This window comes from Fringilla coelebs (genome assembly GCF_963513975.1).
Source record: "Fringilla coelebs genome assembly, chromosome: 9".
NCBI lineage: Eukaryota > Metazoa > Chordata > Aves > Passeriformes > Fringillidae > Fringilla > Fringilla coelebs.
Window position 1 is genome coordinate 21,641,942 of NC_140067.1, and position 26,943 is coordinate 21,668,884.

Sequence of the window (26,943 nt, forward strand, 5' to 3'; positions counted from 1 at the left end):
CCAAAATATCTCTTGTAAGGAAAACTATCTAAAATATATCAACCCTGAAATCTCCCCTGGGTCTCTGCAAAACCATGTGTTTCTGTTATGATTCCTAAAAGTTAAAATAATCCTTCCTCATTATAAGCCACCAAATCCTCTGTGTTTTACTCTGCTTTTATTTCAACACTAAACCAGCTTTGTTTCATTCAAGTGCAGGATTTGTAAATACCTAATTATAGCCCTGTTTTTTCCCTTGAAGCATTAACATTTGGGACCTGAGAGAGCAGCCCTGTTTCAACTACCAGACAGTTCAGGGGAAGCACTGGACTGGGTCTCAAAACAGTAGGGTACAGCTGACAAGGTCTCTTGGACCACTTCACCTCCTGCTCTCAGAACAGCAGTCAAATGAGCCAGAGGGCAACTTTAGGAAAATATTTTCCTCTAGTAGCAGTAACATCTGTCTCCTTGGCAGCCTGCACTGGCAGTTGTGTTGGAAGCTGTGGGTTTGCCCCTGGCCCTGCCATGTATTTACATTGCTGAGAGGTTATCCTGAGCTCTGCTGGATCCTGTTACCTGATTTTCTTTTGTTCTGTCATTTTCCCTCCCTGATGCTTCAGCTGCTTAACTCTTTGTGGATACATGTAAAGTGAAAATTATGTGTGCAGTATGAAATCAAAGGTATTAATTTGAAAGTATTAAGCAATAAATTTCTTTCTGGTTAGAGATTCAGTTTTTCTAAACTGTTTTAGCTGTATTTACTTGGCTTCAGCCTAGGCAGTGTCACCATTGCTGTCTGAGCTTTTGAAGGTGCTGTTCTCTACACTTGTGTCTTCCACTTGTATCAAATTCTCTTTGGTGCTCATATTTCTCCTGCATTTTACTCTCCTCTTCTGAGTAACTGATTTTTGACTGATGCTTCATTTCAGTGGAATGATGGTATTAAAAAGACAATTATAAAGTAATCAGCACGGGCATATCAATATTTATTGAAATACTGAAAAAAATAATTCCATTGGTGATGAGAAACTTGGCAAGAACTGACATGACAATATGTATTTCACTGATACAGTAAGAGAACTTCAACTTCAACAAGTAACTCACTGCACATTCTAAGAGTTGCATGGATTTAAATCCAAGGCAGCTGCAGAACATCTGTAATACAAATAATCAGACTTTACAGATTGTCTGTTTACAAACACAGAACAACTATAATAAACCAGCCAAAGCTAAACCTTTTGAATTTTAGTCTGCTTTTACTAATATATCCTGTAATCAGTAAGGCAGTCAGAAGAAAATGCTTGGTTACAAAGTAGTTAACAATTAACGTGAGCGGGTTCTTTTTGCGGTTTGTTTTGTTTCGTTTTGTTCGTGTACTTCGGGCAATACGATGGGGTTCTTGGAACCCCAGATGTGGGCAAATATATGTTCCATTATCTGAAAGCATTTTCATGAACCTAAACTGTTCCTTTCTTCTACATTCTTATTTTAATTCTTCTGTCCTGTATATGGATAATGGTGCTATGAATATTTAGCAATATTTTTTCAGCTTTTCCCTTAATATTCAGTGAAGTTCACTGTAGCATTTCAACAGGAAAAAAAAAAGAGAAAATACAGAATGCAAACACTTGAATTAATGCTTTGCTTTTCTTTCTGAAAGGAAAGAATGACCACACGTATCTTGTTCGTGTATTTCACAGCCACATCAATCTTAACTGTTAATTTGGTTTGTTTGAGGGAGAGCGCTGGTATTTAAATAATGCTTCTGTCTGCCCTGGGGGATGCTGAGGGGCTGTGCTCGGTTTGCTCGAGGTCTGTAGGACAGTGTGTGTGTGCTGTGGTACAAGACAGGCATGTAGGAGTTGCAGACACTTGGCTTTGCTGTGTTGGTACCCTATGCATGGACAGAACATTAGAGCTGATTAATACAGGCAGTTAAATAGTGTGCTTCGTACTAATGCAGATGTAATTACTGATGTCTTTGGTATACAATGTATGAATGGTTGGACAAAAGTGAGAGAAATGCACCTTTTCAAGTTCACATGAAACAGAAAAAGTTACAACTCACATAATTTACAATAGATTTAAATAAACTACATTTAGGATTATGAAGATTTACAGACATTTAATCAAGTGAATGATTTTAATTTGTAAAGACCCTTCTGTGTCCCTGAACTATGTTCCACTAACTTGAAGACATGCTACAGTAAACACATATATTTGGCTTCTTCATTCTGGCTATATCTTATATAAAGATGAAACCGAAGAACAATAAATTAGCATCATAATTGTCTACAGTGAAAACTATCATATACAATATAAATAAACTATTCAAAAGCCAGCAATCTTCATGAAAAAAAATTAAAGCATTAGGATTTTATACAGTTTCTACAAGTGATTGTGCAGCCAATAATCTCAAAAATTAAAGTAAAAATGAAATACCCCTATTGATTTTAGTGTCTCACGACATACAGTAATTAAGTAGTGGTAAAATAATTACCAATTTAAAAGAAATAATAAGGAAATCACTGCTCTGCAATTTTATCACAGTTTTTCCCCACAGGACCTAAAGAATGTAAACACTATGTTTTTGTTAATGCTAGAGATTAATACTTTATTTTGAAATGTATGTTGATGTACACCTGTGCAGTTACCTTTAAGGGTAATGAAATAAGGCAAGACTTATAAATGTGGCACTACATGTTAATACTGATATCTTCATTTGGACAGAGAGAGAAGTGTTTGTTCTTTTCTAATATTTGTTCTGCAGCAGACTTTGGCCTACATAGACACAGCAGTATCACTCTTCTTTCTTTGCGTAAAATAGGTATATTACCTAACTTTGAAAACAGGAAGTTTCATTAGATATTGGATGTTTGAGTTGAAATGTAGTTTCCAAATTACTGGCAATTTTAAAGATAATTTCTTAATAAACTCCCTGGCATCATCCAGTTGTACAATTCCCTTGTCACTTCTTTTATCACAAAATTATTTTTTAAATTTATTTTTAGTTTTTTAACACCAGTATTTTTTGTTCTAATTTCTGTTTTCTTGTCAAAGAAATTGTTGTTTGGGATGGCTGAAATATCTCTATTTTCTTTATTTGGAAACAGCCATGAAAATATAGTATAATATCTGTTAGCAGCTGGTTGAGTATGCAGTTGAATTGGCTAATTTATTTTATCAGATAGCTTAACAGCTGTCTGATAAGAGCAGTAGAAGAGGGATACTGCCTGGTAGAGCAACATGAACACGGACAAAACAAACTTCAGAACGCAGTTAAGTATGCCAAGCTAACTGGATCCCAGACGCTTCCTAGGAGCGGTTTGCAGGCTCGACAGGCAGGCCCAGCCTTGGAGGGTTTGGTGGCCACAGCCCACAGCACGTGGCCTAGGCCAGCTCTCTCTTACAGCTTGTTCAATGGATGCCACATCATTTAGCACAGAAGAAGTGTTGGGTCCCTGTAAGGATGACAGAAGATGCTGTAGATGCAGTTTTGCATCTGTTGTAACTGTTTTACGAGTCCTTCTATGCAGTGAAGGAATTTAGTGCACTCAAATTCCCCACCATCTTAGCTCAGTAATACAGATCAGTTTCTTTTTTTCCACTTAGGTTTCTTCATGTTGGCAATCAGCAGAGTTAAATATACAACAATCATTCTGTCCTTTTTCTTGTTGACATTGGTGATGGTATCCGCTTGGTAAGTTCACTCCAGTATAAAGTCCTATATAGATTCCTTTGGGGATGTGTAGCATATGATTCACAGTTTGCAATACAAATACCCTGATACATCACTTATTTACTATTAGTATTTGATTATTACACCATTTTTCAAAGTCTTAAAACCATGTTTTAATTAGTGTTGCTTGGAGCAGTTCAGAATAATTTCTTTTCCTTGAAAGCAGAAGCTGTAATGGGTATAATTTATGCTCTCTTTGCATGCAGCATCTCAATGAGAAGGTTATTACACGGCACATCCCCGTTCAGGTGTTTGTAATAGAGGTATTCTTCGGCCTGCATACTGATGGCCCGGATTTCTGGTAGTCGCAGGAGAAGCTGCCCAAATTTGTCTGTTTGCTGTGGGTAATTACACATGGTGTAGTCCAGCAGAGCAGCATTCACTTGTTCCTGAACACCTTCCACAAGCTGGAAGTTCTCGAGATTTTTGACATCTGAATGATAATAAAAAAAAAAAAAAGTAAAAAAATCCCAGGTAACAATTCAGTTGCATTTTAATTCCTGTTTATGAAGTCAGTGTTTCACTAAATTGATGTATTTTTTTGCCTCCTGACAAAAGCATACTTTACAAGCTGCTGAATATTCAGTGAACTCTTTTGCCAACTTTCCTGGGAAAATGATCACAAAAGAGCTTTAGTGGAGTGTCTTGTTGAAATTCTGCATATACCTCAAATCAATTAGACACCAATGGAGTCTGAGCAAGGTCAGCTCTTTTCATAGCTAACAAAAAGAAAGGTTGAGGATTCCTAAAGTAGAAGACCATAATATATTGCTAGCAAATGAGTCCCAAGAGGAAGCCCTATCTTTAACCTACTATGTTACACAATTCATATAATTCTGTATTAATTTTTCTGACCCAAGGTGAAATCTGTGTCCAGGGTATGATGTAGTTAATTCTAATAAAAAGTGACAGTGCTCTTGTTTCTGTTTGACATTTTCAAAATGATTCTGAAAGCCTTTGACTTGTCTAGCCTATGTTAATGAACCATCTGGTACACTCCAGTGACTGCCAAAATAATATTCCCTACTAGAAACTCTCTAAAAAATATATTTCACTGACTAATGATCTTTATAAAATGAAATCATTGTCCTTTGGGTAGAATACTAGATAAGAATGGTGCCCTTTAACCTGCATATGGTTTCTGAAATCCAACACAGATTTTTTTTTTTTTCTGGTATTGGACAACGCGGCATTTACATCAGCACGGCAGGTACAGTTTGTTCACTCTACCTCTATTTGATTATCTTCTGTTCCTCTACAGCAAGTTCAAGCTCTGGAAATTCTGGTCAGAGATAAATGCCAGTATATTATCTTCTCATTGTTTGCTCCCCTGTGTAAAAACCACTCAGATGAAATTGTCTTTTAACATGTCTGGTGAATGCAGAAGTTATTCTAAAGCTTGCAAATTAGAGTGCTGCTCTAATGCAGGAAGAGGGAGCTGATTAGAGAGCACTTGCTGGGAGAGCTTGTTTTGGTTGTGTTTGATCATTTTTACCATCAGTAGAGTACTGTAGCACTTTCTTGTAAGGTTAAAGCATGGTGCTACTGGGCACAACTATGCTGCTTATTCACTTTGCATAAAGACAAATCTGTTCATCTGTGGATATTTTTGGAGCCCAGAAGATGGAGCATTTTGCAGAATTTGGTTCATTGTAAATGCCAGCCTCTGACTGTGGGGAAATGAGTGTTTTCCTTTGCAAAACAGGAACACACGTTGGTCACCCGCTCCATCAGGAGCCTGGGAGGCTGTGTACATTTGGTCTCACTGAAGCTTTTCCTAGAAGTGCTTCAAATGGAGCAAATACTGGTTTCTGCACATAACTTTGTGCTGGAACATGAGGGAAATGGTTGGAGGAGGCAAACATTGTCTTTAGAACAAGAGAATAGGAAAGATGCCAAGGGTCCTGGTGGCAGCCAGTGGCAGCATGCACAGCTCCAGAGCCAAGTTCCAGGCTTTGAGCAGGAGCCCCTCTGGAATGTGCTGGCTGCCAGCTGCACACTGGATTCCCTCTTGCATGAACCGGGGCCAGTGTTTCCTGCTGGGGTTGTTATTGCCTGCCTCTTTCCTGTCCCAGTTTCACTGTGGAAATGAAGCGAGTGACTCCTGGATTTGTGCTGCTTGTTTGGGAACTGGGGACATAACATCCACCAGAATTTTGCTAGCTGAATTAAGGAACTTGCCAGTAATACTGAAATTGTGATGGCTGTCCAACAAGAATCATCTGAACTTTACATTATCCCAAGTGAAGAGGACTGGAAACTTCAAAGCTGCTATGCCTGGTCCCTTAGCTATTCAAACTCATTTATCCAAAGTCTTTTTGCCAGTGTCTCTGGAGATCTTTGGATAATCATGTTTTCCTGTACTACACTGGACATTTTCTCATATAAAATATAGCTATTATTTTATGTACCTACAGAAAACTCCCAAGGTATTTTGTAGCTAGTGTAACCTGGTTTAAAAATTGGGTGTTCTAAGCATATTTTTATAAAGCTAAAAAAGAAGCAGTATCACTTATCACAATTAGCTTAAATAGGTTGTTTCAGATGCAAAATATAATCATGAATGAATTACTAGAACATAAAAAACTCCCACAGAAAACAGGGACTATGCTGGAGATTAAACTGTTAAACAGCAAGGTAAAATGTATGATGATTTCAGAATCAGTATTTGGAACTTTTTTCCTCTGTAAAAATAACTTTAAAAGTCAGGAAGTTTTACAAACTGTTATCTGATTCAACCCCCTTTAAATTCAAAGGGCATCTTTCTGTTACTCTCTGTCTATTTTGAGCCGTACTGTGTATGAGATTGTGCTGGCTTCTTGGAAAACCAGGTTCATTATTATTTTTACCCCCTGTTTAAATGTTATTGCGTGGAATATATCTTTATTGAAAAATCACAAGATAAACTTTTACAGAGAGAAAGAAGAAACAAAATCAGAGAACTGCAAACTTTTAATATTTTTCTACAAAAGTGGTAAATTTAATACGCGTCTTTGAGCCATATATTCTTCTGGTTTTAGCTGTATTGATGCCATGCCTCCAATATAAGAGGAGGCATAATATTTTATGTATTATATATTACCCAGGATCAGTGGTTTTTGGCAGTGAGTGCACGGGTGCAGTGTGAGGTGCTCCTGTACCTCTGTCAGCTCTGTTGCCTCAGGGAGTCCCATGGGCATTGCAGAACTGCAGGGGAAGGTCTGTGTTGTTTTCTTTCCTTATCTTGGGACAGTTCCTTCAATACTTACATGTGGCAATATAAGCACTGCAGCCGAGATGTAGAAACAAGTCCAATTGATACTAACAGTGAAGAAAAAGTAGTTCTGGGCTCCTGTGCCATATTCAGCCTGGGGAAATACTTTTAATGTTGTTCCTCTAACAAGTTCTTGCTATTTGTGGTGAAGGCTCAGTGCTTGTAAACAAGATGTTATTAGTTAACCAGTGGAAATATGTAGATTTTCCTGACTTTCTATACTGAATCAGGCACAGTCCAAGTAATCACTATTTAGGACATCACTACATAATTCATTTGTGTGTAGATCTCTTCAGGACTGCAATTACAATAGTAGGGACGCAGAGGCAACCTGATGTGGGGTGAGTCTCTGTGAAGTGACCAAGATCTCTGCATGTGGCTTTTGATATGTGTTCTTATGTCATATACATTAACAGTGAATGTTGCAGTAAAGCAAATGAGACAATCTGAACAGAGAGAAGTCAAAGGATATGTGCTGAGAGCACTGTGTAAAACACCACTGTCATCTCCTCTCAGGCTCTCCTGGGATACTTATGGGATCAGCAAACCTATTTTTGACAATATATAATTGCAGTAAAAACTCTGTGGGGTTTTTTTTTATGAGAGATCATTAACTGTAGCTCTGGTTAAGATAAGTAATAACAAAGGAAAACATGTGAATATTAAGTTATTTGCAGCACCTTCAAGTATGCAAGTAGAACAAGAAATGGTAGCATTTTCACTGGTGGTACTTAGTGTTGTACAAATGAGATTAAATAATAAATTTGGGGTTTAAGTAGATGGTTTTCCTGTGGTTTGAGTTTGGTTTTGTGCTCGATATTTATTATGGACCTCTGGCTAAACAGATTTAGTTTTACAAGTATTCCCTTTGACTGCTAAGGAGTTAACTTGTGAGACACCAAGCAATGCTGGTGTAGCTGCTGAAGGCAGTCGTGTACAATGAGCATGAAATCTGCTACTGATGTGTACAGCATGACATCCCTTATGCTTTCACGTAATTCCTCTTTCCTGTTATTTTTTTTTAATCTAGAATGTCTCTTATCGATCTTTACATTGGTTAGTAACAATTTAAAGTACACATGTTTAAGCTTAATGAAAGAAATAATTTTCTGAAGTTTAGATGCTTGTAAATTAAATGAGTAGGAGTAGGTCCCCCCCTCCCACCCACACACCCTTTAAATCCTAGCAGCTAGAAAAAGTGTTTTGTGCTGCTACAGTAAGTATCAGTCTCTTAGCTCTTCTACTTTATTCACTCAGGGACTAATTACCAACTTTTTACATGAAACAGCCTTACTGTGAGCTCACAGTGGGGCGCGCATCTTTTTCTAGCCTTATTGAAAAGTAAACCCTTAGGTCTTCTGGAATATATTATATGTTTTACAAGAAATAGCAATTGCTTTTCTGTCAAACAAAGAATTTTTGTTCTCTATAGCTTACTTTTGACGATTAAGACAAAAACAGTATTATAGTGTGTCAGGATCTGCTCTGCAGTCACAGTGAAGATCTGCCAGTATTCCCAGATATCCCCCCATTTTGATTATTTTCCACATCTGCCATAAAACCGTGCGTTAAGCTGAAACTGCATACAACATTCAGCCCAAGGAGAACATTTTTGCATATTTTCCCCCAAAATGGGTCTGGTCTTTAGAGGGGAAAAAATATTTAGGTTTCAGAGAGATTTTCTCCCTCTCATGTTCCAAACGTGAAATACTGAAAATTTGGGGGTGTACTAATCTATAGAGAGTTTCCTTTGGTCTGGGAATTTTGAAAAGAAAAATGAAACAGAATGAGAGATTTAACTTTGAAAAATAGTAACTCCTTGGGAGCACTAAATATTTCCCAGAGAAAGCTGGTTAAACTTTACTGCTCGTGTCTTTTATTCTATGCTGTTTCTACATGAAGCAATGAAGAGGTGTGAACACAGTTCATCTGCCTCTTTGCATTTTGCACCATTGCAAGGACAAAATAAGATTTTGGGCCTCTTTATGGGAAAGAGGTTTTCTCCTTTTCACAAGGCTGCTTCCAGCCTCATAGATACTCTGGGCACTAGGGCTTGTTACCAGCCCTGGCCTGAGCTTCCTCACCCCAGGGGTCTGATGAACCCCATCATTTAAGGACTTTATTGAAACCCAATGCCTCTAACACTTAGCAGCTCTTTGGAACGACTGATTAGCTCATTGATAAACTTTTACATCTTCCAAACTCTGCTGAGGCTGGTTTTGGCTAGGATGGCCTTTAGGCTTGCCCTCTGAGAGGTTTGCTTGGTTCTTTCCAGCCATGCTGCACAGCATGAGAAGCAGCCTTGCCTCTGCCTAGAAGTATTCTGTTTTATCAGGGAAAGTGACAACGTGCCTCCTCACATGGCTGGGGCTCTCATCAGGGCCTTTTGTGTGAGGTCATTTGAGCTTGAGGATGGAACATGTTAGTTCTGATGAAGATTTTTACCCCAAAATAGTTCAAAGAAGGGGAATTAACCAGGACTGAGGTGATGTTGCCAAACCTTCCTCTATTTGAACAGTTTTGTACTACTTTTTCCTACTTTCTGCTAGCCCTGCAAAATCTGTGCATTATAGGACTTAAAACATAGGTAGATTTTTGACATGTGGTAAAAATTTTTTTGAAGGCAAGTGTACTAATGGTTGATAAAGTGCCAGTCTCTGAAAATTACCCACAATTCTCCTTCACTGAAACTAAGGGCAACAGCAGCAGTTCCATATAGCACATCTGTCATGAAGGCAGATGCATGCCATTCTATAGCTAAGCCTTCTTGACAGACAAAATGCTATAATGAAGGAAGATTTATGGTAAAGATAAGCTCCTTACTACAAAATTCCCCTCAATTTTATTACAGCAGGACTGTGCTGAATATTATTCACTTAGAAGTCATGGGAAACAATTCTTGATAGATGTTTTTTAATCAGTGATAAGCTGCATATATTTAGCACTTTCCAAACCTTGAAAAACCTCTACACTCTAAGAACAAAGAGCACTTTTCTTAAGACTCCCAAGTCCAAACTAAATGTGTAGAAAACTTTTCCTGTCTTTAGGATTCTTTTTTGGCAGTGGCTAAGCTGTCTGTAACAGTGCAACAGTTGATCTATTTATTAGGGTCATAAAGTAATTTTTATTTTCAGTTGAACGTAACATCTGATAAAGGGCACATTTGCTTTGAAAATCTTAATTAAATTCTTCTATAGCACAATGTTTCATTCTTGCCCAAGTATGGGGCAAGACTGTATATATTCTTAAAGTGAGAAAAAGATACTTAGGAGAACAAGCTGCAATTCCTCGTCTGGATCCTATTTCACTCCCTCAGTTTTCAATCTTGATGGACTTCTGGTTTCTTTCAGAAGAACGTAGACTCAACTAAAACAGTTTCATATTGCTTTATAGTGGTAGGCTTCTTTCTAAAGCTATTTAAAATATTGAAGCCTATTATTCTGTTCTAAAAAGATTGTAAAATGATGGATTCTTACTGAGAAGCTCCTGATGTCTGTTAAAAACCATGCTTATTGATTTTGTGAGTAATTTTATAATTGCTTTTGGCACTGTTAGCTCTGCAACGGGAAGAGAGACATGGGGAAAAAAGGTGGATTCCTCTCCTTGTGCGACTGTGGAAGTAGGTTACTACATTTCAGTTGTTTCTTTTCTTACAGTACTAGTAAAGACAAAGGGCAAAGCTTATTTGATTTCTTGAATCTTTATGACTGGTGTAATTACTGAGTCATCACTCAGGAAAATAAAACAGCTTGACTTTCAGCAGCTCAGGCTACATTTACTCTCTTGGAAGTTAAACAAACAAAATCTCCACTCACTTCTTGTCCTGACACCCCAGGAACCAACATCCTTATTACTTGCACATGAAGCATACGTGATACCGTGGCCATTGAAACGCAATAAAACAAGATCCTGCCAGGCCTCTGATGGAAGAGTTGCTCACAGATCCTGTCCCAAATTCCACAGCCAGCTACACCCTTAAATACAAAGTCCAGCATTTATGCAGCTTGGGAAGGAAAAATATATCCAGGTACAGCCACAAAGCCAAGAGTGGTAGATCCACACATGCAGGGGTATGGGGAGTCTGTGGGGATGAAACTATTCCTCAGCCCGGGAGATGTGGGGACAGACCACAGCCCCAAGCAGTGGTTCTGCTGCTGGCATTTCAGCTTTGCCATGCTTAAACTCCACTACCACCTCACTTTCTTTCACTTTCTAAAGCTCCCTCCCTGCCAGCAGTTCTGCGCCTGCTGAAGTCCCAGCCTGGCTCATGCCCTGTGGGTCAGCAGTGAAACATTTCTTGTCTCTTGCTCATCTGGGACTGAGGGCAGCCCATCCATGGCCCAAAGGTTTATTCTGTAGGTATTTTAGTCCATGCTTAAGCATTGACTGATAGTGTTATGTTCCATATAAAAGAGTAGCTGCTGCTTTCTTTGAAGATATGACAGAGGAACAGGAATTTGGAGAGCAGTTGCTGTGTTGTGTCTTCAAGGAAATTCCCCAAACAACTGGAGTCTCTCCCCATACCAATGGGTGGTCTTTGCTATTGCTTGCTACAGGCTGTTCTCAGTGAAAGTGTGCTTCAGTCTTCAGGTTGAAGCTCTGCTGGTGCATTGGAAAAATTAACCCAATGTGGTTAAGCCCAAATTTACAGCCTGCCTTTGTAGGCTGGTGGAAAGGGAACCTGTCTGGGCTGATGTGGCTTTCTGGTTCCTGCTTCTAGGCTTGTTTGTGGGCTTGATCTAGTGACCACTTAAGGTAAATGACAGATCAATTCTAGATAAAATTTCTCAATCTAAATCTCTCTTTTCTAGGAAAAAAAAAATCTGTAACCACTGTCTTGTGGAGGCATGGTCATATTTGTATGTGAGCACACATTGGTAAAGTAGGGCAGAAATGATTTAGTGAAGGTCTTGCAGATAAACTGAGAAAGAAAGTAAATTGAAACTTAATCTTTTTCTGAATTCCTCACCTCATCCCACGATCATAATATATGTTTGGGCAATAAATTTTTGTCTTTGAATATTTAGTTAGAATGAGCATTGGTAACAAAACTACTGTGCTAATTGTCCTCCTATCACCAAGCTTTATATATATACATATATATATATACATACAAAAATATATATGCTTACATGCAGGCAAATCTGCCAGAGCAGTAGTATCACAGTATCAAATTTTATAAAGGCAAAAATAGGCTTCCGATAAGCTAAAAAATGAGACTAAGTAGGAAATTGGGGAACCAAAGAGTTTCCCCAGTTAATTTCTGCAACATCATTTTAATCTTCAATAGCACACAGAGTTGTTGGTGTTTTAAGGGAATTATCTGTCAATGCCTGCAATTTGTAGGGTGTGAATAGTTTAAGATGTCATAAATATTTATGAAGTTCCTGGGAATGATGATAGGACATCATACAAAGTCCTTGAAGTTACGAACTGAGGCAGAAAGGGTGTTATATGCAAATTGCAATAATAGTGTGGTATAGTTTTAAGAAGAGCAAAAACCAATCTATTATTTAGGTGAGAAGAAGCTGAATATTTAGAAAACAAGGAATGAAAATTTTTGAGAGATTTGCTTTTACCTAGAAAAATTTTGCTCTGCTTTTGCCTAGACATTTGTAACTTTTCTGAATGTTTGCCTTTATTGGTCTCATGAGAAGCTTGCGCATTATCTGTCCTTTCCCTTTCTATCCCTCTCTTGCTACTCAAGTACCTTTTGAAGTAAGAATAATGGAACAGATTAATCTTGAAGGTATTTATACTGCTGCCACTGGAAGTTGACCAAAGGGTGATATAGTCCAAAAAGAAGAAATATAAATATTTTCTGGAAAAATATGGGATATAAATTTCTACTGAGGTTAAAACACAGAAATGCAGCTGCCACTGAAACCCTTTTGAGTATCAGGCTCTATCCTTTTATAAAGCCCATCTGTCTCTGCAGATTATAAAAAATGCATGATCATAAAAAGCAGTACTCCTTAGGGGAAAAATCTCTCTGTACTAATCTTGTAGTCACTTCACAAAACAGTTTTTAATCCCAAATTTGCATTTGATTTTCAGTCAGGAACTTTTGTGGTTTTTGCAAAGTTTTCCTATTCCATTAGAATAAGATATGAGGTACAGTTTGTTCAGGTGGCAAGTCCAGACTATGAATAAACCAATGTTATCATATGAAAGAGAATTAAACAGGCAGATCCAAGTGGGGATATATTAAGCCAAATTTAAGCTCCAGTAGTTGAATTTAGCCTGTACTAGATGTCTGGTTTGCCTCAGGATATATTCAGCTTTCCAGCTAATCGACTGAGGAAAACTGCCTCAGGTATGATAAAATTTACAAGAGAGCTCAGTCGAATAGCTCTTGTTATAAATACTAGCTTAAAGGCATTCTTCTGGTCTTTGGGATCAGAACTGTATTTGCATTTAATTATTATATTTCAAACTTTTTCAACTTGGTTAAAAATATTAGACCAGCCAGTTTGGATTATATCATAATAGTACTTTCCAGATAATGATTGAATTTCATACCAGATTTTTATTACTGGGAGAATATTGTTTGGCTTTATTCTTTTGTTAAATCTAAATTCCCACAGGAGCAAAAATTATTATAATATATTCTCATTGAGAGAAGGAGAATTAAGCAAAGGTGTTTTAGTGATGTGCCAATCTAAGAGGTACTGCGCTCTGCTATGATTTTCTGTCAGCATAATTGACCAATAATTCAGAGTTTTAAGCCTCTTGCACTATTTTCAGACAAGGCTTAGTGTTAGAACTAACTGTCTTTTAGTCATTGATTTCAAAAACCTCTTTTTACGCTCTTCTGAGACTTTTCAAGACATGGTTTTGCTAGTTCTGTGTGCCAATATTTGCACTAACACTTTGAGGTTTTTTTTCACTGAACCAAGTTGCATCAGTGGAAGTTGATTCTAGTTTAGAAAGAACATGAAGAAGACAATCACCTCTACCTTGTAAGATACGGGAAGTGGGAGTAACAGAATTATTATCTTTTATAATTGTGCTGAGATAACATAAAATGAAATGCTTTCATTTATTTGCTAAGTAATTAGCAACAAATACATGATGCCTGTTATCCAAACACTTGAATTCTACTATTCTTAAGAGGTGGACTCTACTTTAGGCAGTTACAGTTATTTTCTATGTAAATGTACCTGAAGATGGCTCACAAGACATCGATTGTACACTGAAGCTGGTGCTATTTCAATCCCCTGTCAAACTAGCACTGACAAAAAAACCCACACTGGCTTAGATGAAAAGAGCCAACGAGTTTGGTAGTGTCGTGTACAGGAGTGTACTAGTCACCAGATCACTGTCACACCTGACTGCAGCAGCCCATGAATTCACTTAAATGCGCAAAAGAGTACTGCCTTCGTGGACAATGAACACAACTAAGGGAGATAATTTTCTGCTGCAGTATTTCAGAACACATTCTTTCTGACATTTGATCTGAGAGGGAGTTGCAAATGTCACTTTTTACTGTCCCAGATGTCTGAGCTTAGTTGTGGAAATCGTTTGGCAAATGGGATGACAGAAGCCCAAACAGGCATACCTCCAGCTACACTGCAAGTGTCAGTGCTGCCTGTAGGAAAGACTGGAGAGGCACCTAGTGTGTGTCAAAAGAGCCTTTGGACTACTTTTGCAAAGATTTAGATGTGTTCTTCATCCTTTTTCCTTAAACTTTTAAACATACAGATATGAAATCTAAAGAAAAACCCACCTGGAAGTCCCTCTGGCAGCATGGTTACTCATCAATCAAACAGGGTAGGGAAGTGAGGAATAGAGCAAATACTCTTACACCTGCATTTCAAACATGCAGCTCTTAGGAGAGAGTTTTACTTTTCAGCTGCCTCTGATTTCTTGACAGGAAGTCCTGGTCAGAAAGGACTGGACACTCTCAGTGAGGTACTGTCTCAGCACATTTTTAACATTTCAATCGCTCAGTAAGAAACAGCAGCAGGAAAACTGCAGATTTGTGCTCACTGCTCAGCTCAAACTGAAATATTTTGGTCAGATATGGATGAGATGTTTCCATAAGCAACACAGTCACAGGCTTAACAGGAGGAGCATGAATTATGGGGCTCCAGATCCACACTAGCCAAGAAATTGTGCTTTCCTGTAGCCTTGGAGCCGCAGCAGACAGTGGGATAAGCATTTGGCAGGACACAATTGATGTGCATACACATGTGCATCCTCATGCTTTAGTTTCATGGAAATCCACAGGCTCTCAAATCTAAGGTACTGAGCATCAACCACTGCATTTACAGCTGTAAATCACTGTAGTCTCAAAATGCCAAATTTAGCACTAACTCCTGCAGCAGAGCTGCCCACCTGCCCTGCAGGGACTCCTGCCCAATTGCTGGGGAAATGACCTGAAACGCTGAATGGCCTGGGTTCCTTCAAGGCAGTGCACTCACATGCTTACTGTTCTTGCCTTTCTTCATTTACATTTGCTAATTGGAAGTTAATTTGTTCCCAGAGGCAGGCAAGTATTTTTAAACCAAAAATCACATTATTTTTTTTCCAAACCTTGTGTTGAAAAGGAACTCTGTGCTTTTCCTAGAGCACAGTCCTGGGAGCACCTTTGAGTGTGTGATAATACTGTGCTGCCTCTTTCAACTCTATCCTATTTGTGTTTAACACAGAGATTATTGGTCTGTTCACCAGTCAGCTTGCTTTGACTAATAAGATAGACTAGTTCAACAAAGATTAACACAATTCTTACTGCTTCTGTCCAACCAAGTTAAGCACAGCCCAGCAATATATTTGGGTATTAATTTCCTCTGTCAGTGTTATAGTAAAAAAAATACACAGATAAGAGTACAGAAAGTAAAAATCAAGCCTGATACTTTGGGGAAAAAAAATCATATACTGGAAAACTTGACATAGAATCCAGTGGTGTCAAAAATCTTAGATATTTGTTGTTTTCAATTCAGTCATTCTTCATTTAGACCAAAATAACAGACATCTGTAGTGTACCTTACTGCTGGTGACTATTTAAGAAGGAGGTGCTCTCACAGCATGGTACTTTTTATGTGCACAGTAATGAAAGTTCACTATTGATTTTTCTGTAGCTGCTTGTAACTATTATAGTTGATACATCAATAGAAAAGGAAAGCACAATGTTTCACAGGAGGCAGAAAATCAGAGATTACATGATGCTGTGACAGTAAATCATGGCATAATCTCAAGAATTGATAGATGGTTACTGCTAACTTGAAGCCCATGGCTTTCTCTGAAAAGACTTACCTATAATCGTTCAATATGTTCTAACAGACTGACTGCCCATAATAGTGGTAAAGGACACAACACAATGTTTCATTTCCAGAATAATGGTTTCCCCAAACCAGGTGGTTGTGGTGGAATTCGTTTTGTGTGTTACCACAAAGGAGGGAGAAAGAGTGGTGGGAATGCCATTTAGACTAATAGTTACAAGTTGTAGGAAAAAGACATTTTTTTTAGAAAAGAGCACAGAAGGGTTTTGTTTAAAAAATAAAAGAGGAAGAGAAGTTGTCATTAATTTTTAACTTGCAAAAGTCTGCAGTTAGTTGAAAAAGAAATGCAAAAGAGCTGATTATTCTTGAGATCAAAATATTGGAGGTGTTTTGTCAAGTTAGGCAAATGCAGAGAAAATACATTTACTGTAGCTGTTTCCAGTTCCACAGTATCCTGAAAGGAAGCCAAAGGCACGTAAGTAATGAAAGCTCTTTTAAGTGTCTGCTTCTCTCTGCTGCACTTTTGAGGGGCATAACAATCTCTGAATTTTACAGTATGCCTAGTGAATTTTTAACAGGAAAGTTCTTAATTGCTTTGTTCCCTCTTTACTCCCTGGCTCATCTCTGTAGCTTCATCTGTGGTTTTAATTAATTGTGAGGGTCTTTTTTTTCTTGTCTCAAAACAGAAAGTGAGGAAGTACCTTCCGTAAAGGTGGCCAGCTGGAGCACAGTGTGCAGTCTGGATGACACTGCTCCTACAGTCACCTCTCACAATGTTCCTCTCTGGAAGATATTTTCATTGTGCTGCATTGTCTTCCAGCACTTTTTTAGGGCATGTGAGTTTGATACCTGCCCTTTTCACCTTTGCTGGTGACTCCATTCTCTAAAGACAAATGTGTCCCAAATAGGATGGTCCTAGACAAGAGGAAAGGACCTTCTCAAGCTACCACCCATCCAACCTGCCTCAACCAGGCTTGAAGGACACTGTCCTGCTTAGGCTGTAGGTTTTCCCCTGGTGAAAGACTGGATAGTGTTGTCTATCTTGTCCCAAGCAGTTTGCTGATCACTGTTACCATTTTTGGTGTTGGGGAGGAAAGATGCTTCCCCACTCTGTTTTTGTAATCTTTCTCTTTGCTGAGGTGAGACTTTCCTTCACCTGGCAAGCAGAGGTGTTATGTAATATGTTTATAATACTCATTGAACCCTCCCAGTATTGAAGATCTTATTAAATGTAAGATTTTCCTTAATAATTTTTGAATAACCTTTAAAGAAGCCACATGGACTGTTTTGGGGTTTACTCTTTCAATTTGTCCCATGCTAAATGGCTCTGCACAGGACCAGGGCAATACTAGGAACTCCTGCTCTGAAAGCTTCATCCAGTCTTGGTAGCAGCATTGCCAGAACCTAAGGAATTGCAATTTTCATTCTCCACTCCTTTCCTGCCAGCAGAAATCATCTGGGACACACTCCAAGCCACAAGCTTGGGAAAGAGTGTTTCTGCACAGTCCACTTCTGTCACCCAATTCAAGATTCCAGCTGTGTTCAAGGCTGGGCCGCAAAGTCTGTTTCTGAATTTTCCTTCATTGTTTCATTCCTGTTTGCTTCTGTTTCCTCCCTTTCCACCTCTGGCTTGGCTTTGATCATAGTCCCATGGTTTCTCTTTCCTTCCTGGCCTTTTCCCCCTATTTTCATTACTCCTATCTCAAGCCCTCCAGTCTCTATTCCTCTGGTCCACACCACTGCTGTCCCTTGTTTTCATCAATCACTCCTGGTTCTTGATCTGCCCAGATATCTTCTTCTCTTCCACTCTTCTCCCATCCCTCTTGCAGAACCTTTTTTCCACCTGTGATTTCTTTTCATTGTCCCTTACAGCATTTCTCCTCTCTATTTTAATTCCCTTGTTCCTTTAGAGTATTTCACCTCTCTATTTTAATTCCCTCAGAGACAGACTTTGCTTTTGTTTTTCATTCAGTGCTCAATCTTGCACAAGCAGCGCAGGGGTAGGAGAAAGAGGGAAATGTGCCATAGTCTACAGTGCATCTCCAGTAAATGGCCAACATTACCCATGTATAAACTCAGGTAAGAGCCTCGGCAATGTATTTTTTAAACTAGAAATACATGAGGCAGTTTTCAGTCTATGTATTCTGGTTTTAAAACTATTTAATAAGTTGTCTGTTACTACTGCAAAGTTAATCTCATTCAGAGAAACATTTAAGATTATGTTCAAATTAAGACTATAGGGTAGTATTACTGGCTCCAAGATTTAGGATATTCATTCACTTATCTGTATTTTAATATATAACCATTTATTCCCATGTTGTGCGAAGTACTTGACTAAGAAAAGTAGTCACTGATGTTAAGGATTTCTGCCAACAGCAGCTGAAAAGATTCTGTGTAATACTGTATTTCCTTTGTTAACTATATAATACATTTAAACTTGCAACTTAAGCATCTAAAAATGGTAAGGAATTGTAAAAGTATTCCAAAAGGAGAGACACTTATAAATGTGCGTTACATGCAGGTAATTTTTCCCCCTTATAGGAGGTGTTTAAAAGCCATCCTTACTAGTATTCTATAAACACAATGGGGAAAAAGTGCAGAGCACACTGATTGGGCTATTCTGAAATCCCCACTGTCTCCGCACAAAGGCAACAGTACAGAATACAAATATTGCTTGATACCCATGTTTCTAATTACTTGCAAGATTTATATCTAACAAATATATGACCTAATTTTCTCTCAAGCATCTAATCCTATTGTTATTTCAAAACCTTGTTAAATATGCATTTTAGAAAAAAAAGGACATGAAAAGGAAAAGTACTTGCGGAAGATGGTTAATCTTTTTTCCATGGCTTGCAGCTGTCAGACAAGCAGACAACATAACCAAGTAATGAACAGATTGAATCAAATTCATGCCTCAAATAATGCCATTGTACTCAACAGTTACATGAGGTATGAATTTGCAGCATTCATTGCATTTAATGAAATAAAATCAGGAACAAATCAACAGCAATTATTAATTTTCCTCTATAATTTAGTGTAGTTTATTCAAAAAACTCAATCAGCCATGAAACAGAAGGCTTTCTCTGGGATTCCTGGAAGATTTTTATCATTCACTACTCCTACATGCAGGGCTGAGATGAATGATTAAAATTTTATTTATTAAAAAATATTGGTTTAATTTTGAATTGTTCCTCATAACCCCAGAATTTGTACTTTATTCCTTTTATATTACATGCTTTTTTCCCCCAAAACCATTGATTGTAGATTTCATTAAGACAGATACCTGGAAGATAGACACTGTCCTACTTTCTTTCATACTGCCTGCACTTGTGTGCCACCTGCATAGGAGGATGGACTAAAACCTGTCAGCTCACTGAAATAATGTTCTTAGGAGCAAAACATTGTTTGTCAAAATCATCACTCTATACATCATTTAACATCTTAAAGAAATTTAGGGACCTATTTTTAATTGTTTGGCTTTGCTATGGGTTTTGACAGGTAAAAGAAATGAATATGTCTTTGTTTTTGTTTTTCCATAAAGAAATAAAAGCCAGGGCAAAAAAAACCCCAAAAAACAAAACCACAACACTTTTTCCTGCATGTACTAAATACACTTATAAAATAGTCCCTCAAAAGATGAATTGTCAAAGTTTTAGACCCTGAAAATGCAACAAGGAACTACTTTCATGCCAAGTGATTTATAAAGGAAAGGATCCAATTTTCTCAAAATTTAATCAAGATATTTTAAATCAGATTAATTTTAAAAAGTTGTTTGTTATAAAATCTGTAGAGATTTCAAACTGTGTTGTTCCAATCTGCTTCTACTCTACAAAGTGTCTTTTAATACATTGGATTTTACCACTGTTTACAAAAATAGATGACTATTGCTTTTGTTTACCAGATTGCATAGTTGAGATATTATTTTAGGGACTTCAAAGTAATGGAGTGAGAAGCAGAATTAGAGACAAAAGGGTTGATTTCTCTGTTGAGCAATGCTATATCCATGAAAGGAGAACATCCCTCATGAGATTATTCTGAAATGAGGTTTTGTCCATATTCATTTGCTTTACTTTCCCAGAGGGTTAAAGTAGAAAAGTGGAATAGCTCTTCTAGTGGCAGAGTGGAGTAGCCCGGCTGCTTTGCCTGAGATCCAGAGAAGAGTTAATGTTCCAGGAGCAGGCTGGCTGTTTCACTGTTCTGCTGGCCCTTATCATCTCTAGTAAGAAATGGATCCCTGGTTTCCAAGGCAGTGTGGAACATACAGCAGTGAGGGACTATGTAAGATTGCTGCTAACTGTTCACATTAAAAGCTACCAAATTTTTCAAATCCAGAAATATTTGTAAAACTTGAAATTAAAAGGCATGATAAATTTCAACTGCTTGACTATTTAGGGACAAGAAAGAACCCCTATAATCGTCATTATTATCTCTTTCAGTCTTCTCCTCACTGCAAGCCATAAGTTTCCATCCAATGGTTGGGCATCAAGTAACTTTTGTAACTTTTTGTAACTTTTGACTGAGCTCTGTCATAATAATTTAGAGAAGCACCATCTTGACTTCAGATTTAAAGAAGCAGAGCTTTCATTATATCAAGAGATGATCCACTGTCTTCCAAAAGACAGTGATCCTCACCTTGAAATTTGTGTATTCCGTATGCAGTTTATCCCAAACTGATATTACAGCTAATCCTGCAAATGTATTCTCACTGATTTCCATGAGATGTGCACAGGGGACATTGCTTAGTTGGTTAAATTTTTAACAGACACATTTTGCTTCAGCAGATCACATCTCAGTGCCCCAGCATTTCATCCTTTGGCAGTGGCAAACGGTGCTGCCAAGGTACCCTTCTTATCTCATTGCTTCCCTGTCTTGGCAACTTTCCTTTCCCTGCCACATTCACTTTCAAGGCCTTGTGGCTGTTCCTGCCTTATCTGTCACCAGTCATTCAGTGTCACAAGGTCACCTCCTGCCCTGAACTTGCCCAGAATGCCATCTTCATTTCCCACCCACCAACTTTCCAGACCAAGTCCTTTTCCACTTTCTCCTTTCTGCCTCTCAGGCTTAATATGCCAGATCTATTTATCCACCTTCTTCATTCTCTATCAAAACTTTTTGTAGTGACATCTGGGGGAAGCCTGGGCTGGGTGTGCTGGGACTGTGCCTGTGATCCCTGCATTGTCTGTCAGTCAACACCTGTTCATCAGCACATATGGAGATTGTGTCATTTAAAGGAGCATTTTAAAATGTCACCTGCTGTTAAGGACTCCTCATCATAAAATTAGGAAATGTTTCCATTGATAAATTTGTCACAGTGAAAGGATGATCCTAGCTAGATGTCTCATTCTCCATTTTTTTGGGTTCACTCCCAAGCACTCTGCATATGGGACAATAATTTCAAAAAGTCTATTTGAAATGATGCAAAAAACCAATCAGAATCCAAGGGAACAATTTTTTTGTTAGAAATTGGTGTGTGGAAAAAGGTACTTAAATAAATCTTGATTTTATCTATTAGTTAGTTGTCAGCTAATAATAAATTATGTTTAGTTCTTCACTTGTTATAAATACATATTGATTAGTTTTAAACTCTGAACTTCAGAATGAGTTATATCTGGTCATGCTAAACTGCTCTCTTCACTAAGAAAAATATCCCCAACACCTATTATAGTGCACTTAATTAAGACAAGCATCACCTTTATGTACCTTTATTTGCTTCTGCCAAGTCTCTGTGGTATAAATATTGAGCAGTTGCAACTCTTGAATACTAATCAGTCCGTCCTGAATTTCAAATGATTACATAAAGTTTAGGAAGTGTTTCCCTGCCAGTGTGAGCCTTCAGTACATACTCTGGGTGGACATTAGGGTTGAGACAGCCTGAATCAGACAGGTATGCAGTAAGTATTTTTTAAATTCAGATGTAATGTTGGGAAGCCTGAAAGCTGTGCCAGAGTGCTGTCCAGAACCCCTTGACTGCTGGATTTCCTGGTGTATAATTAGTATAAAAATTTAGTCAACATTCCCTGTTATATTACCTCCAGCTGATGCTTATACTCTTATTTTCCTGTCTGCATAAGTGTGATATTAAACCCTCAGCAGAAGTTATGGAAGTGAAAGTATTGACAACTTTATGTTTCATCATAATCTGCTGCTGTATTTTTTTAATCTTTTCTGTGCATTTAGACTGGAGGCTCCCTGGTCTGTAAATCTAATAGAACAATGACTAGAAAAATGATGTTACATAAAGTACATTAAAAAGTGCAATAGCTATTTTTTTCAGTTGCAGATTGCTGTGTAACTGCATTGAGTGAGTTTCTGCACCAGGTGGAACAGAGCACAGGCAGGCTTTGTGCTGCTGCTCCCCCAGTGTGTGTTTGAAGGGAACACCTTCTATACTTGTGGGTGCTGGGGGTAGAGTCTGCCTTGAATATGCTTCATTTCAGCCTTTTTCATCTGCATTAGGATCTTAACAGGCACATTTATTTTCCATATGTGCAAATGGTGGGGCCTAGGACTTCAAATACCTCTTCTCATCTCAGCTCTGACACTTTACAGACACTAAAAGCAAGGAAAGATTCCTTTTCTAATATTCCTCTTAACTTGCTAATATTCCTCTCATTTTAACAGAAATGAGAATGGAGTGTTGCAGATCTAGATGAACTTCTGTTGAATTTTCTGCCTAAGTAAGACTGTGGTTTGTTTTGCTAGGGTTTTTTTCTGTTGCTTAAGCAAGAGCCCATTGTTTAATGTCCCACAATTAAATGTTTATTATTTGTACTGGACCCTCTTGTCTCGTTAAGTGGGATGTGAGATCAATAGTGGCTCAGTGATTATTTGTCCATTGATAAAGCCTTCATTTCTCAAATGAAGCACATTTGTCTGTGTCCTGACAGTGATAAGGGAGCAGTACCAGTCAGCTGCTGCCTGGTCCAGTATTTAGCTCCACAGCCAACAAGTGCCTGGACACAGGTCAAACTATGTCTAACTTTTTCTTACTGGCATTTCACTTTACAAACTGCTCTTATGGGACTTTGAAAAATCATCCTTGCTGAGTTCACGTAATAAAAACTAGCAGGACAAATGAGAAGTTTTTGTAAAGAGAAAACAATACTGATTTCAGGTTAAATAACCAGTCTGTAAAGCTACAGGATGGTGAAATAAAGATGATAGAAAACATTCCATTTAAAGTACTAATTTGGTTCTTCAAGCATCATTTAAATTTAGTAATTTGTCAAATTTAATTGATGAAAGTTTCTTTTGATTTTTTTTTTTTTTTTGTGATAGAAAGCAAATTTTGACTCCAATAAAAAAGACTGAAATTCTCTTAGCTTTAGTGAGGTCAAAAGTGCATGTCCCAGTGGAGCATATGAATTGATTTCAGCTCCAGAATTAGACAATTCAACAGCATATGTGGGGTGATTTGTTTGCTTTTTAAAATTTGTTTTATTTCTAATTCTTATTTATGGTAAGGAAAGAAAGGCGTTTTCCAACTAATGTCACACTGGTAATGAAAATTCAAAGAGCTTGATAAACTGACACATTTGCTTTTTTTGTCCATACTGTTTCTTGATTCAAGCCAGCAGTTATTAAAGACAAATAATATGTATTTAGTTTTTGGTCTACTTTTTGATAATGTGTACAGTGGGTTGTACTGTGTACTGGTTATATGCTGTAGAAAAATTAGGTGTATTTTTACTCTGGGATTAGGGTAAAGAATTCACATTATCCTCAATTTAGCCAACTTTCAGAAAGCCAGAAATGTTCATTGTTAATGTATTTGGTAGTAAATCTGGTAAACAGTTACAGAACTGCGTGATCAGCATCTTTCTCAGATGTTTGCATTCCATGTGTTGGACATGAGCTGATCAAGTAGTGGTAAAAGTAGGTTTAACACTCAAGTCAGTCAAAGATTTCTTTATTTTTTCCGATTTTTGCAATTTGTGCCTGGCCACTAACTTCCCATCAATGGTGTGACTGCAGTTGCTGCATTACCATATCCATGTTGGTTCTTCATTGGAGGAAACCTGTCAAATGCAACTAAGAAGTTGAGAAATCCATACTTGCATATCTCTTGAGCTGCTGGTTTTTTTTCTATTTTGTTAGTCCACTTATCTTTAGATTGCAAAAAAAAATCAGCGGACATACCTGAGCTAAATTATGGTTTGACTCCCTAAGGTGGAATTTAGGGGAGAATGTCTGTATGTGAAATCACAGAAACGATGCCCCAGAAAACAGACTTACTTTGGGGTTTGCAAATATAATGTAAACATCAGTCAAAGAAGGGTTGGCAAGGGAAACTGCAATGAAAGACTTTTATGTACAGAGAGGTAAGAACTAGCTACCTGTAAAGACATTTGTTTTTTACAACTGAGAGAGGGACTTTAAAAATTATGTAGTTCTACATATTTAACTCTTCTATAGCACTAAAATAAAGAGACATCACACTTGAGAGACTATTTACCAGCCTCTGATCAATTTTAAAGGTGTCAGACCTGTCTTAGCTACATCACTTTTACATGCAAGTGATGGGAATACAGGGTTCCTATTAGCAGCAAAATTAGCTTGTTTTAAAGCAGCATAAATGAGAGGAAAACTGGCTAACCTGGCTTGGTACAAGTTTGCAGGTTATTCCTGCCCAAGTGCTTCAGAAGTTGAGCACAGTACCTGGCAGAAATAGAAGAGCTAGAGGTGAAAAGTACCAGAACAGCTGATGGAAATCATTAAATAAAAACCCTCCTAAATGTGAGAATTTTCCAAATGCACTTCATTTATTCAGCTAATTTAAAATGTTTCTGGACTGACATGAATTCTCTAAATATTTTATAAGAAGAAAGCTACAGGCTTTATTTGTGCCACTGTATAATGACTAAAAACCTACTTATGAGGAATTAGGAAATATGAATTCTTGTTATCCATCAGATTAATTCATAAAACATAATTTCTGCAACAGATGGTTTGCTTTCGCTTCTCTGAATCTAAGATATTCAAGCAATAAAGCCCTGAATACAAAATGTTAATAGTTACCAAGGAAATCCATCATCTCTTCCTAGGATTCAAACTGGACATACCTCAGGATGATCCATTCCATTAGCATCATTCTAATTTCATTATAATCTGTAAAATATTTTCTATCTTCTGCAAGTTCTGTCCCCTGTACCTCTGAAGTATTGGTCTTTTATCTTCCCTACATTTAAAGGGAACTTTATCTAAAATTTTCTCAAGCAGGTTCAAATTCTGTAACACCGAGGAGGGACATATTTAAGACTGTAATTGAGATCTACAGTGTGATCAAAAGTGTCTCTTTTAGTCTACTTGCAACTGTATCACAGCAATTTATTTTTAGAATTTGATGAATTTACGGAATTTTTTAAAAACTGAAAATGAAAGGAAAGCATTACTAAATGTAACCACTGCTGATATCTTTCATTGTGTCCTTGGCTCACTTACTCTCTTTGTAGACAAAACCACCTTTTCAGTAAAACAGGAGTTTTGCTATGGAGGCATGGCTGGGCCTGACCTTATTTATGTTTTTAAGTTTCTCCTTTGAACTGTCTGCCAGAAAAAAGCTGCTCAATTGGGCAAAGTTCATTTAGACCAGCTTTACAACAAAGTGCAAACCTGAGACAGAGGACAGGCAGAAAAATCTCTTCCCATGAAGTCAATAGGAATCCATCTCCCTAAGATCTTTTTTATTCTTGGCACCAGTGATTTTTCTCAGCTGATTTATTGGAGGGCACTGGTTTAACTAATTTGTCTTGCATAGGTATCTTTCCCATTCTGTCCTCTCCACTACTACAAAACAATCTTCCCTTTAAAGGTTATTTCCTAGCCAGATCTGTCCTAAAGCTATTATCATTAATTTGCACTTTAGGAGTTCCTTTCACTTTTAAAAAACTATGAGATACATTCCTGATTTATGGGTTACAGTGTGTCAGCCATCATATGCAAAGAAGATTGTTTATACTTACCAGAGATGCCCTTGAATAAGGGAAATTTCAACCATATCCCCAGTTCATGTGCTTTACATAACTGTATTCAATATCATAGAAGAACATGGCAGTCTGTATTTTCCACTGTTCTCTAGGTGTCTAATAGAATTTTATCCTTGTTCTGGAAAATTCAGTATTCACATACCAAAATACAAAAGGTTTATAATACTCCACAAAATTCCGTAGGTTTTAGGAGTAATTTCCATGGAAAAACATTTTTAATCCTTATACATAATTTCCCTGCAACTGATAATTAAAAAATTATCCTCAGATTACTGTGAACCTCATTAAACATATTTCAAAATTGTGGGTTTCACAAAAAATTGAAGAAAAGCAAAATATTTTCAATGTTTTTTAGAAAAACCAGTAAGTATGAAGATGAGAGTGTACCTACCTAAACTAAACAGCACCAGGAATTTGAGACAGACAAATTCTCGTAGGTCAAACTGCAGCGAACGAAGCTTTGCTACCAGTTCTTGTGCATGGCTCATAAGATTGTTGAGGGTGGCTCCAGCTTGGGATGCTATTACAGAATAATCCACCTGTAAAAGAGAATTATATTCCTATCTGGTTGTCATGCCCACACTTTAGGATGTTTCAAGCAATAATATGCAACCAGGATACATCTGGATATAGAAATCACTCTTAATTTAATGAAGTTACCAAGTCAAGATAATTTTATGTATAAACCAATTTTAACCCAATGGTATATATTGAAAATAACATTAAACCATATATCTTAATGGTATGTGACATCACTGT

At 37.6% G+C, this 26,943-nt stretch overlaps 1 protein-coding gene across 2 annotated transcripts in view; it reads right to left on the reverse strand.

Moving 5' to 3' along the window:
• Window positions 1-3,903: 3,903 nt before the first annotated feature.
• NR5A2 (nuclear receptor subfamily 5 group A member 2) overlaps window positions 3,904-26,943 on the reverse strand; it is a gene marked incomplete at both ends in the record, with an annotated part of 83,115 nt that continues 60,075 nt past the window's right edge. For both annotated transcript variants that reach the window (XM_084211085.1, XM_084211084.1), the window contains 2 exons: window positions 3,904-4,151; window positions 26,576-26,723. In XM_084211085.1, the coding sequence (XP_084067211.1) occupies window positions 3,904-4,151; window positions 26,576-26,723 (396 nt within the window). The remainder of the gene's footprint in view (window positions 4,152-26,575; window positions 26,724-26,943) is intronic.